The sequence below is a fragment of the Nelumbo lutea genome, chromosome 5 (genome assembly GCF_056320005.1).
Source record: "Nelumbo lutea isolate HS-2025 chromosome 5, American lotus-T2T, whole genome shotgun sequence".
NCBI lineage: Eukaryota > Viridiplantae > Streptophyta > Magnoliopsida > Proteales > Nelumbonaceae > Nelumbo > Nelumbo lutea.
In genome coordinates this window covers 19707115-19719883 of record NC_142688.1, presented here as the reverse complement: position 1 = coordinate 19719883, position 12769 = coordinate 19707115, and the positions used below count along the sequence as shown (strand labels likewise).

At 36.0% G+C, this 12769-nt stretch overlaps 1 protein-coding gene across 1 annotated transcript; it reads left to right on the top strand.

Annotated features, from left to right (window-relative positions):
* The first annotated feature begins 6282 nt into the window (after positions 1-6282).
* Positions 6283-8831, top strand: LOC148850801 (peroxidase 72-like). Its single transcript, XM_088942955.1, has 4 exons — positions 6283-6737; positions 6983-7174; positions 7296-7461; positions 8072-8831. Exons 1-4 carry the CDS (start codon positions 6519-6521, stop codon positions 8479-8481), a joined length of 987 nt encoding a protein of 328 aa, XP_088799081.1. The 5' UTR covers positions 6283-6518; the 3' UTR covers positions 8482-8831.
* Positions 8832-12769: the final 3938 nt, after the last annotated feature.

Genomic DNA, 12769 nt, shown 5'->3' with positions numbered 1-12769 from the left:
CTAATTTCAAAAAGGTCGTTGGGTTCGTATTTATAGCGATTCAAACAGGATGAGCAGTAGGGCAGCAAAGTGCAAACGGATCAAATGGAATGATATTGGTGGATCCAAATTTGAATTTTTTATATTCATTTTTTATGAGATCATATATATATTGGATTGGAATCGAATTCAGATCACAATTGGATATTGAATGTTAAAGATAAGTTAAATTAAAAATGATCAAAATGCTATATATTATTAATACAATGAATAAAAAATAACTTATAATATAATTTAAGAACAAAACCGTCTCTTTTTTTCTCTCTCCTTCAAGGGGTTAACACAATAGGGTTAGGGTAGTCCATCCTCCAAACCCGTGAACCCCTCAACCAAATGCAAGCAGGATCCATTCCCAAATCTCTATTACAACCTGCAGAAGACCTTACTAAAGAGCTAATTGGCACCTTGTTCAAAATCAATTGAAATTTACTTGTATAAGACCTAAACCTATGACGATTTAGTAAAGACACAAAATTTATAAACCAACTTAGGTTCAATGTAAATTTTAAGTATATCTTATCAATACTAATAACACACTTGCTTTGATTTCAGTGCACGTCATAAAGTTAAATGAAAGTATCATACTATATAAGGTTAATACTTATATATTTACACTTTTATCTTTATTTTTAGGTATACATAACATATGTCCCTACACTAATGTATCTAAATTAAATTGAATTGGATTGTATTAGATTGTATAGGGTTTGATCCATATTTGATCAAATAATAGATGAACCGACCCTAAATGGGATCAAATTTGTATTTGAATTTGGACACTTGTTTTCGGCCCTATGATACAAAACTAAACAATTTAATCTCTCAATTAAGTTGTCCCTTGTTAATTAGACATGGTCCCTAGTAAGTGGTTTAAGCTGTTGGGCTGAATTAAACTAAACAATTTAATCTCTCAATTATGTTTTTCATTAACATTATTGGTATTTTAACTTGAAACATACATCAAATGCGAGTCACACACTCTTTTTCTAGTTAGAGAAACTCTCATATCTAATGTGACAACACATATTTCTGATCACCATTTTGTATCGATCAACCCAAAAAGTTTTGGATAACATTGAATACCAAATACAGTTCAAGCAATTATTCATTTATTCTGTTCAAGTTGTGTTTGATATCATTGTAGCTCCTTCATGACATATTTGGGGCATTGGTGAGAAATATGAGTTGTCATGTCACATAAAGAGGTCGCTCCAGGCAAAATGCACGTGTACTGATCAATTCAAAATGTTTCTTACTATGTGACATGGGTACATGACAATTTATATTTCATACCAATTTGTATTGATGAATCCCAAAACGTTCCACCAAAGAACACAATTGCACCACCAAACACAACCTTAGTCACATGGTCTGTTGCAGGATTTCAGCTTGGATTTTTAGAAAGTTCGGTGCGCAACTGTGCAAGGCCCACCTTGCCCAAGCAAGCATGAGATGCATGTGAATAAGAGGTATCCAAATCAGCATACGAATGAAGTGAGTAAAAAATTAGCCTTCATTTTGTCCTATTTTCAGTAGGTTTTTCGTGCCACGTGTACGTTCAAAATGAAGATCTCATCAAATTGATTTTTTCGGCTCAGATGACTCCTCGTGTCAAATTTAGAATCGAGAAGAATGTATAAAAGTCAAAAAAGCAACTTGACTAATTTGCTCCCTCATTGAATGACGCCTCTTTTTTGAGTTATTTTTGCAATTTAATGTTTGACAAAACGAAGGGAGTAGCTCACTAGCTCTCCAACCCTACCTATATTTTCTTTACAAACCATTTCACCAAACGATATCATATAATATTCACTTTATAATGTTCCTACATTATTAGAGATTGAAGTGGCATCTCGCCGACACGCAAATTAGACAAGCTTAGTCCCAAATAAATCCCAACATACTCACTTCATAATAGGCCCAACGTGAGGTTGGGGTTAGCTTGAAACCCGGGTTAACCGGTGTCTCTTACATACATTATATTGGATGCACGCTGGATTGCTGCTGGTGGAACCAGGACCGGGTTCCATCCCCGCCTTTCCGGTTCAATGATGTTCTCTGGCTTAAAGGTCTGATAGATGGATGGGAATGACTGTCTATTAAGCTTAACAACAACACATGACACAGATGAAAAGGATCTTCCAACGGTTCCCGGAAAAGATTTCTCCTTCAATAAAAGGTGTAGGATTATGCGTGGTCTGTTGTCTAGTCTTGACGTTAATTTACCACATGAAATTTTAAGGTAGGACCCATTAGATCTATCAACCATATCAATATATCATAATATCATATTTGTTCCATGTTTTATAATATTTAAATAAATTTAGCCTCATTTATTTCAACAATGCTAACGATCAAGAACCCCACATGCACAGTTTTTGGTTTTCAAATTTCTGTTGACCAGGATGGTGAGATCATTTGGCTCGGGAATCGTTCAAGTAATTGGTTCCATTTTATTTCAAACCTATTTTTTGGTTAAAAACCGTTGAATTAATTAATGATTTATTGACCCAGGTGGTTGAACCATCAACCTGTCGATATTTTATTTTTTATTTTTTTATTATTTTAATTTTTATTAGAACATGCCAATCATTCGAATCGAATGATTGAACTGTCAACCTGAAAATCAGTGGCTAGAATGATTTCATTTTCAGGTCATTTTTTAAAACCATGGTACACAATACACAATACATCCATCAAAATTCCCCCTCCTCCCATCTCTAACTTGATGTAGCAAAATAATTTGCCGGCCCGACCCACCAACTTACCTGAGAGATCACGGTCTCATTGAGTTATTGTTTGTGTATGGGTGTTCTTCTAGTCGATAAAAGCCGCTTTTTTGGCTAAACCATGAAACCACTTTGATGGTGTTTGGCATTATTGTTGTTTTTTTGGACAACGATCATATTTTGAAATTCAGGGGAGTAATTATATGTTTTTTTATATATTTTATATTGTTATGTATTTAGAGTCCATTTGATTTACAGTTGGAATTGGAATCAGAATCCTTCAGAATTCGAATCATAATGGTCTATTCCCATAGTCTAGTAATTCTTATTCCCATGAACCAAACAGGGCCTTAGTGATAATTAAACATAGGTAAAAGAAAAGGGAGAAAATGCTGTTTTCGTTACAATATATCTATATGACACTGACATGGAAGAAATGACTTGGAGAAACAACTACGTACCAAACCATTGCCATTCATCAAAAAATTGCTGCCAAGTCAGCATCAAATAGGCCTTTTTGCAGTGGAGATTTAGTATGTGTTTGATTTCGTGGGCATTTATAGATGGTGTGTTTATTGCTTTAAATGTTTATTTGAAAATTGCTACTTTAAACGCATATTGCTTTTGTTATTTGGTTGGATAATTCATGAATGTTTCATGTAACACCCCATAAGGTTACTTTTCACCTCATATTAACATCTCATAAAATATGCCACATAAGCTTTTCATTTCAACAAAAGTTGGGGGGTTGGGGAAATGAGAATTTGAAGTTCCCCCAATGCCTCATGCATACAAATCCAAGCATTTATGTTTTCAGTGTTTATTTAATGTGTTGAAACTAAATAGTGGTTTCATGCACAATAAACACTAAAAACCATGTGGTGTTGATGTGGCAAAAAATACCCTTGAAACCAAACATAACCATACTTTTTTGCGGTGTTTGGCATTGATGCCATTTTTCGAGAAAACAACGCCATGTAGGTGCCACATCAAAGAAAGTTGTGCTTCAAATAGTAACCCCTTGTTTGATACCATTTTTTCAGAAAAATGTTGCTCTAGACCATGCCTAGAAAATTGGGAAAGTGTGATTTGGAGCAATGCCAAATTCAATGATGGGATATGCTCCTCGCAAATGGGCACCTCACAAGCACATCCACTGTGCATTGGGAACATTTCCCACAAATTATAACTAATAAGTATGGGAGATGTTCCCAATGCATGACAGGATGTGCGTGTGAGGCGCCAGGTGTGAAGAGCAGACCCAGTCTCCCAAATTCAATGTTTTCTGAGAAAACAATGCATTGTTGCCAATGGTACAATGGTGTGGCATCATTTTGGTTGGATGTAGGATAATATAGACAATGTTGAAAACATTGCTGCGTACCAAACAAAACCAATACTATTTTTTTTTTCAAAAAACAATTTATGCTGCAGCATCGGTTCCAAACAAAAAAGAAGAGAAAATTGTGCTAAAAACTCTACATGCCTAACACTGTTTTTACGAAAAAAAATGTGTGATGTTCCCAGCACCGACGCTAAACACCAACTTTATTTGCTTTAGCTATTTATCAGAAAAGCATTTGTCTTTGATTATATGAAAAGCATTTATCAAAATGGCATTGTTGAAATGACAAAACATTTTCTCAGTTTTTTTTTTTAAGCTTATCAAACGTTTACTTGCTTCTTTTCAAAATTTAAGACAAATTTAGTTCAAAACGGCAAAGAAGGCAAACACGGCCTTTGTCCTCACGGGTTTATGATAATAGGGTCTCGACCCGATATAAATTCGGGTAGGTCTTGATTACTTTTCACTTTTCACTATTCAAAACACAAACCATCCCATTTGACACCGTTCGCTGCGTCGTTTATTGTGGCTTCTGGAGGTGACAACCGACAAATAAGGAGCTATCACCCACAGAAACCCTAACCTCTGTGCATGCTGTACTATCAAATCGAAAGAGAAGACGGAGACGAAGGATAGTTCTTTTTTTTTTTCTTTTCTTTTCTTTTCTTTAAAATAAAACTTTGTGTCTCTGACCCAACTTTTGTCGAAAGGACATTTGTCATTTTCCGTTCCTACTCCGCGACTACTTTCATGCATTTATTTACTTACTGCGTGATGCAACAATTAAAAGCAAATCCTGTTGACTGACTCCAGGTTTGTCACTTTGTCTAGGCAGGAATTTATCAAAATACCCTTTTATTTGAATTACCCATTTGATCTTTTTGATGGGTACAATTTACCCATTTGGTCTTGAACCGCACAATTTGACCTTGCATTAGATCAAATCATTGTGAGTAGAGATGGCAGTTTCACGGGAATTTTCGGGTATTCGACCCGTTTTGACCCTAATAAGATTCGTTTGTGAAAGCCTTACATGGTTTGGTATTTTAAATTAAAAATCTTATAAGGTTTGGGTTTTGATTTTAAGGGATCTGATACCTAGGATGCATAAATATGCATCTATTATATTACATATCATGTATAAATTTATAAATTTTAAATGTTGAAATAATTATTCTATTATTAATATATATATATATATATATATATATATATATATATATTTTGGGATTAAAATCATCATTTGATATAAATTTGGATTTGATAGGTTGTTTATTTCATTTTGTTATAAAATGATAAATTTAAATATTATTTCTTTTAATTTTTAGTTAAAATTGTTAATCATATATATGGGTTGATTGGTTTGATAAACACAAAAGTTAATAAAATCTATTTTATTTCATTAAATAACACAAAAGGTGAGATGGCTTAGTGGTTTAAAGTAGTGTTAAGAGATTTGACGCTATCATTATTTGATCTAGGTTCAATGTCACACTATAAGCATTAAGAAGTGGTTTTTAGTAGAAAATATTTGGTCCAGGGGTTTAACGAGTGGGACGGGGGTATGGGTATAGGACATGATATATTTGAGAAATTTTAGGATGGATTTAGAATCAGCGATACATAAGCGAATTTGAGAATGAATAGGGCAATTTGCATGGATACCCTACCCATTGCCATTCCTAATTGTGGGTATTACTTGCAATGCTCGTATTAACCCTAATTTTAGAGTCCGTTTGGTTCGTGGGACTAGGGGTCTCCATTCTCCAACTGTTTGATTGGGTAGAGAATTCTATCTCTATTCCTAGAGGTTTGAGTGAATAGTCAGTCATGCCCTCCCCTTCCCCTTGGAATGATATTTCATATTAGATGGTTCCAATTTCGATTCTGATTTCCATCTGAACCAAACATATTATAGAATTTTAATTCTCATTTCAATTTCAATTTTGGGCTGCCACCAAATGGACCCTTGGATCTGAAGGGATTTTACAAGCGCGCGGCACAATGCTTTGATTCCAATTTTGCTCCCATGCAATTACTTTGTCAGTTTGGTGGATAAGTATTAAGGACCATGAAGTCATTTCCTACTAGGGAACCCAAATTTCTATAGTCCACGTTGTTGAAATCAATCAAGCTGTCTAGATAATCTGTACGAGTCTCCCTAAAGCTACCGAATCCTTCCATACTTTCTTCATTTGATGATTAGTTTTTACGTTTTCTTTTTATATTCTATGCTTTTCTTCTTTCCATCATTTATTATTTATTTTTTTTTCCCATTTTCTTCACAAAGTTTTAACTCTTGGCTCACACATGAGTCTCTATAAATACCCAAAAGAAATCTTCATCACAAACAGCCTTGAGAAATCCTAGCTATCTATATCTCGTTTGGTTTGAAAAAAGAAATAATGGCTCTCTCCAAGAGCATTCTCCTTCTTTCACTTCTTGCCCTGTCTCCGCTGTGCTTCTGTCAGCAAAGCAATGGCGGCCTCTCCCCGCAATTCTACGATCACTCCTGCCCGAAAGTTCAAGAGATCGTCAAGTCGGTTGTCGCAAAAGCAGTCGCCAAAGAAGCTCGAATGGCTGCTTCATTGCTGAGGCTCCATTTCCATGATTGCTTTGTCAAGGTTCGTTAATGCTCGCTTATGGCCTATGTAAGATATATACTAGGGGGTAGTTTGGTCATATAAGAACTTTTTCTATGGTTATGGTGCCACAAAACCTGAGAATCATCCCAGCAATATGGGTTTTTCATGATTTCATCTTTTGAGCTTGACTCAAGTACCCTTTTATTTTATTTTTTATAATTAAAACAAAATTAATTCACTGGATTTCAGACTTTTCAGTACTCAAAAGACTTGCCCCATTACAGGGCTGTGATGCATCAATACTGTTAGACAGCAGCGGAGGCATAATCAGCGAGAAGCGAGCGAACCCAAACCGCAATTCAGCACGAGGATTCGAAGTCATTGACGAGATAAAATCTGCAGTGGAGAAGGAATGCCCACAAACCGTTTCTTGCGCTGATATCCTGACTCTTGCTGCTAGAGACTCTACCGTTCTGGTAAGTGGTAACTACCCTTGTTCGGTCGAGCTAATTAACTTCAAAAAATGAGTTGAATGCTAGCTAGCTTCTAGGTGAGACTCAATTCTTAACAGGTTTGATCCTTATAATGTGCGAGTAGGCTGGGGGTCCTAGCTGGGAGGTTCCCTTGGGAAGAAGAGACGCCAGAAGTGCTAGCTTAAGTGGCTCTAACAACAACATTCCCGCACCAAACAATACATTCCAGACCATTCTCACTAAGTTCAAGTTGAAGGGGCTGGACATCGTCGATCTCGTTGCCCTCTCTGGTAAATTTACTCACCTTTTCTTCGTCTTTGCCTTATCGTTTCAGTCCTCTGTTTTCCTTAGTTACACTGCAGAGTGAAGTGTCTTAATGAAATCTTCAATTAAGAATGTTGATTGACCGTCTGGGCCTGAATGCCGGGTGAACTGTGAAACACAAGCATCCGTGGAATAGTAGTGATCAGGTTGGGGTAACTTGACAGGTGAGGTGAGGGGGGACTTTGAATAAAAGCCACCGAACTCCGTTGAGCTCCATTGGAGAATTGGGTTATGGCTCCGGGGCCCAGGTGTGGTGAAAGTTTAAGTCAAGTTGAAACAGGGAATAAATTAATGGTGGATCAGTCTTGGATTCATCAGGTCTCGTGATGAGAAATTAAGAATTCGCCAGGTTGATTGGAGAGTGACAAACGTGAACCAGGAATTAAACTGGGTTGAGATAGTCAACCCAAACCCCGGAAAGGGTGGGATGGGATTCAAGTGGATCGGGTTGGGCCTCTAGAATATGGACTTATTATTTATGACCCTGAAACAAGTAAAAATTTCGTTTGGTTTTCCACTTCTACACTGCCATGGTTTTAACGACGTACTGTATTATTATTCATTAATGGGTTGCAGGGAGTCACACCATTGGAAATGCTAGATGCACCAGCTTTAGGCAAAGGCTGTACAACCAGACAGGCAATGGACAGCCCGATTACTCGCTGGACCAGTCATATGCGGCCCAACTGAAGACCCGTTGCCCGAGATCCGGTGGTGACCAGAACCTCTTCTTCTTGGACTTTGTTAGCCCGACCAAATTTGACAACAATTACTACAAGAACATTTTAGCTTCGAAAGGGCTGCTAAATTCGGATCAGGTTCTCTTAACAAAGAACGAAGCCTCCATGGATTTGGTGAAGAAATACGCAGAGAATAGCCAAATTTTCTTCGAGCAATTCGCTAAATCCATGGTTAAGATGGGTAACATCTCCCCCTTTACGGGATCCCAAGGGGAGATCAGGAAGAACTGCAGGAAGGTGAATTAACAGTCTGATTAATTAGCTTAGCTTAGCTTAGCTAGGCTCAACTTAGGTCAACAACTTTGGCCTTCGGGATTGATTGTGGCTCATAGACATTAGACAATAATAATATTCACGTACTCCATGTACGTGCGCCATTTTGTTTTCACTCTTCAAATTTCAAGTCTGTGATTCCTATTTCGTAGATGATGGTCTGCTAGCTGTGTTGTTATTTGTTGAATGTTAATCCATCGAAAAAAGGATGGCCTTTTTGTCATTGTAAGTTTGCGGATTTTACTTCCGTCAATGGAAGTAAAAGTAGTGCGTTTCAGCCGTTGTAATTCGTAAATTTCATTCAATATTATGTGGTTCTCGCCCATCTCCTTCTACTGACCACTGACCACTGATCACTAACCACTAACCACTTATAAAGTACTGGACTACTGGAGAGAGCGTGATAGGTGGTGGTAGTACTAAATTATTAATAACATTCTTTTTCCCTTGTCATTGCAATTGTAAGTAAGTCAATATTGTGATCCTAATTTTTAACCTTCGTTAAATACTTTATTTAAACTCGATTTTTTTTTTTACAAATGGAGGGGCCGCCATCTTCAAAGATTAAAGATGTCCACTTGCCCCAAGCCCAAAACAAAAAAGTTCTCACCTTAACCCTCTTTAAGCCCATCCAAAGCAAGCAAGCAAATCACATTATAAAATGAAAGAGATCTTGTCAATATGCAAAAGAAAGATATTAATATAACCCTCTTGCATGAGCTTTCTAAGGCCAGTCAGAAGATTTGAATTAGCTTCAAAGACTGCATAACTTCTAGCATCAAACAGGGAAGTCAGCGCATCTACTTCCAACCACAAATCTCATATTGCTAAGTATATGATTGGTTTTATGTTAAATACTGGTCCTCGATTAGATCAGATCGATTATATATTTGAACATAATAAAACATTGTTTGGAGTTACTATTTTGATTTATTCGATCACCTGTTTTACCTCTTTCACTTAATAGTGTTTGGTTTGAAGGAAAGGGTAGAGAAACCTTATACAACCCTTGCATTATAGCTTTTCCTACCTTTTACTTCAAACAAAACACAACTTACAGTAAAAAAGGGGTTTTAATAGTTCAGTCCACCTCTAAGATGGAGTTAAAATTTCTAGGGGTGGACTGAATCCTGTCAGTGAATTGATGGCAAATTCATGGATAGGATGCGATTTATAGGGGGGCTACTAGTAAACTAAGAGGGGGCTGCAATTTCAAATTTCTTAGGTGGATTGCAACTTATCCCCCCCCCCCCCCCAAAAAAAAAAAGTGACATTGCGCCTTTCACCTTTTTTCATTCATGGACCATTAAAAACGAAGCCGTGGTTCTGTCATTATCTCAATAGACTGAAGCATGATAAAGAGCATCAAGGGGCTAATGACAATTTTAGTTGCTGTCATTTAAAGCTTTGAAATGGTCGTAGGACTCGGATCTCGGAAGGGAGGCACCTAACCATGGGCCATGGCCTAGTCTTATCTGACATGCCCAGCCAGCCTAACTAAACTAATGCACTAATTCTCAAGTTGCAATTAGGGGTGTCAATTGGACTGGATTTGGTCTAATTTGATCCAGTCCAATGTGAATCCATTATAAATGGACCAGGTCCAATCCAGTTAATGAATATTTTAGACATTTTGGACTGGTCCAATTCAATGTCTTTACTATCCAATCTGTTCAAATTCGTTTTGATTTAAGTTGGTTTCAATCCAAACCTGATCCATTAATACCTGTATTCTTATCTTATATCAATGAATCAGATATTAGCTTAATCCAACCCAACCCAATATAAATTTATTATGAACATACCAAGTCCAATCCAATCTAATAAATATTTTGGACTGAATTAATCCAATCCAATATATCTTATTAGTCCATCAAATTCATCTAAATTGATTTTGGACTGGAGAGGATTCAATCCAAAACCAGTCCATCGACACCTTTAGTTGCAATATTGCTTCTCGTTTCGGATTGAACTCATTTCATGGGTTTGGGTATGTTTAATTGCATGATATTTGCATTGAACCCATTAGTACCTACCTTCTAAATCAAGGCACTGTCATTTATTACCAAGGAAACCAAGGTTTCAGTGGAAGCCAATTACGGGACAATGGGCTTGTCAACGAACCAGAGGCCAAATTTCCTTATTTCAATTCCTTATCCTCGGTCCAGCGGACGCCCCTGCGGTAACGATCAAGCTCAGTCAAGTCTCCAGATGAGCTCGATCCTCGGTAATGCTTTGTTGAGTTGACTTTTTTTTTAAATTGTTGAGTGCTCTCAAAGTTGGGTATTAAATGGGAAAATATCAAATTGAAATGGCTACTGTTACCAGTGTTTTGTTGCATAAATTTGGACAGTTGAGAGTGTCACTCGTTGCATTTGTTTTGATATAAAGGGGTGAAAATATATTTAAAATATTTGAGAGTAGAGTAGTTTTTTTTTTTTTTTTTTTTAACCTAGAAAAAAATGGGTTCGACTATAATATTGGAAAGACATGATATCTAAAAAACTTAGTGACTAATCAATCTATCATAAACGTGTAATCATTCAGATGTATTTATCAAATTTATGAGTGAGTTTTGATTAATCAAAACTCTTTCGATTTCATATCTTTCTGTATCATAGATTAAAAAAAAAAAACAAAAACTATTATAATCGTTCAAATTCTCTCAGAAATAATTGGTATCTCTCTAATCATACTGAATTGCTGATGCTCAGATATGCCACTGTTAGATCTTAGATGTGACCCTTGAAAAAGTGGGCAAGGATTGGATTTAGGGATGTAAATGGGTTGGATTTGGGTCAAGTACATTTGATTTAGGGTTGGACTAGGGTTTTGATTATTTAACTCAATTGGGTTTGGGTTTTGGTTGATCTAATGGAACGGGTCATGATACCTTACATATGTAATAAGTGTTTTTTTTTATTTTTTGACTTTTAACTTTATAGTCTTAAAGTTTATAATTTATTTATATGTTAATTTTGATTTTCTTCTTTTTTAAATGGAAAAAATAACATTTTACAATCTATAAAACAATTTCTTTATTTAAATTAATATTATTTTAAGTCTTCAAAGTATATTAAAAATACATTTAAAATTATACACGTTAAATCGGATTGGAATCGAGTTAAACCCTATAAGATCAGATTGGGTTTGGGTATCATGTATTTTTTAACCAGATCGAATTCAGGTTGGAGTTCTGGAGGGTCGGGTTAGGATTATGGCAAACCTGTACCTGACCCATTGACATCCCTAATTGGATTGACCATATCCAGCCTTTACATTGGGCCTGGGCCGGGCTCTAACTGGGATAAACAACTCTTAGTCTTAAAGTTGGCTAAGGTTCGACTTAATTAAACATGATCGAGCCTGCCCAAATTGCATGCATACGGTCTAGTGGGCTTAAGCCCAATACAATTCGGCTGTCTGTATTTATTATATTTATATGTGCTCAATTTTCTAACGTTATACAGCTTTTTAAATAATAATATAAACGGGCAAACTTCATTATCTCACATGTAGGAGTGTCAATTCGACCGGATTTAGTTCAATCCGATCCAGTCCAAATTACAAATGGATCATCTTCAATCCAATCTATTTGGATTATTTTGAATCATCACAATTTAATGTTTGGACCATCCAATTTGTTTAAATTTATTTTAATTTAGATTGGTTTTAACCCAAACCTGGTTCATTGACACCTATTTTCTTATTTTATATTAATGGATCAGATATTGGCTCAACCCAACCCAATCCAATATAAATTCATTATGAACAGATTAGGTCTAATCCAATTCAACAAACACATTGGACCATTCTTAATTTATCCAATTTAATATGTCCTGTTGGTCTGTCCAATCCATTCAAATTGATTTTTATTTGAACGAGGTCCAATTCAAAACCGATCCATTGACACCCTTACTTTTAGTCACATGACCTTTGCCTCCTCACTTTACATTATTATTTACATTTGTATCCAATGGATGAGCATTTGATGTTATTAAGACAAATTCCATTTCCTCCGCCATAATTCATCCAAAATAACAATTCTTTCATATACTTTGGCTATTTGCATGTAACTAAAATCTGAGTCGTATTTTATTCAGAATTTTCCCATGTAATATTTGATTAACAACAATATAGGGGGTGTTTGGAACCATGGTTGTTTTTTCAAAAAATTAGTGCCACATCAGATCCACATAGACGTTTTAACAAACGTCCATGTATCTCATTGTTTCATTTAGTCGATTATTAAAAAATCGGA

What these genes read in the sequence shown, in the direction of transcription:
- LOC148850801 (XM_088942955.1), top strand. Translation starts at nt 6,519, where the DNA reads ATGGCTCTCTCCAAGAGCATTCTCCTTCTTTCACTTCTTGCCCTGTCT. An exon ending in TCCATGATTGCTTTGTCAAG is followed by an intron (nt 6,738 to 6,982) that starts GTTCGTTAATGC and finishes GCCCCATTACAG; the next exon opens with GGCTGTGATGCATCAATACT. An exon ending in CTAGAGACTCTACCGTTCTG is followed by an intron (nt 7,175 to 7,295) that starts GTAAGTGGTAAC and finishes ATGTGCGAGTAG; the next exon opens with GCTGGGGGTCCTAGCTGGGA.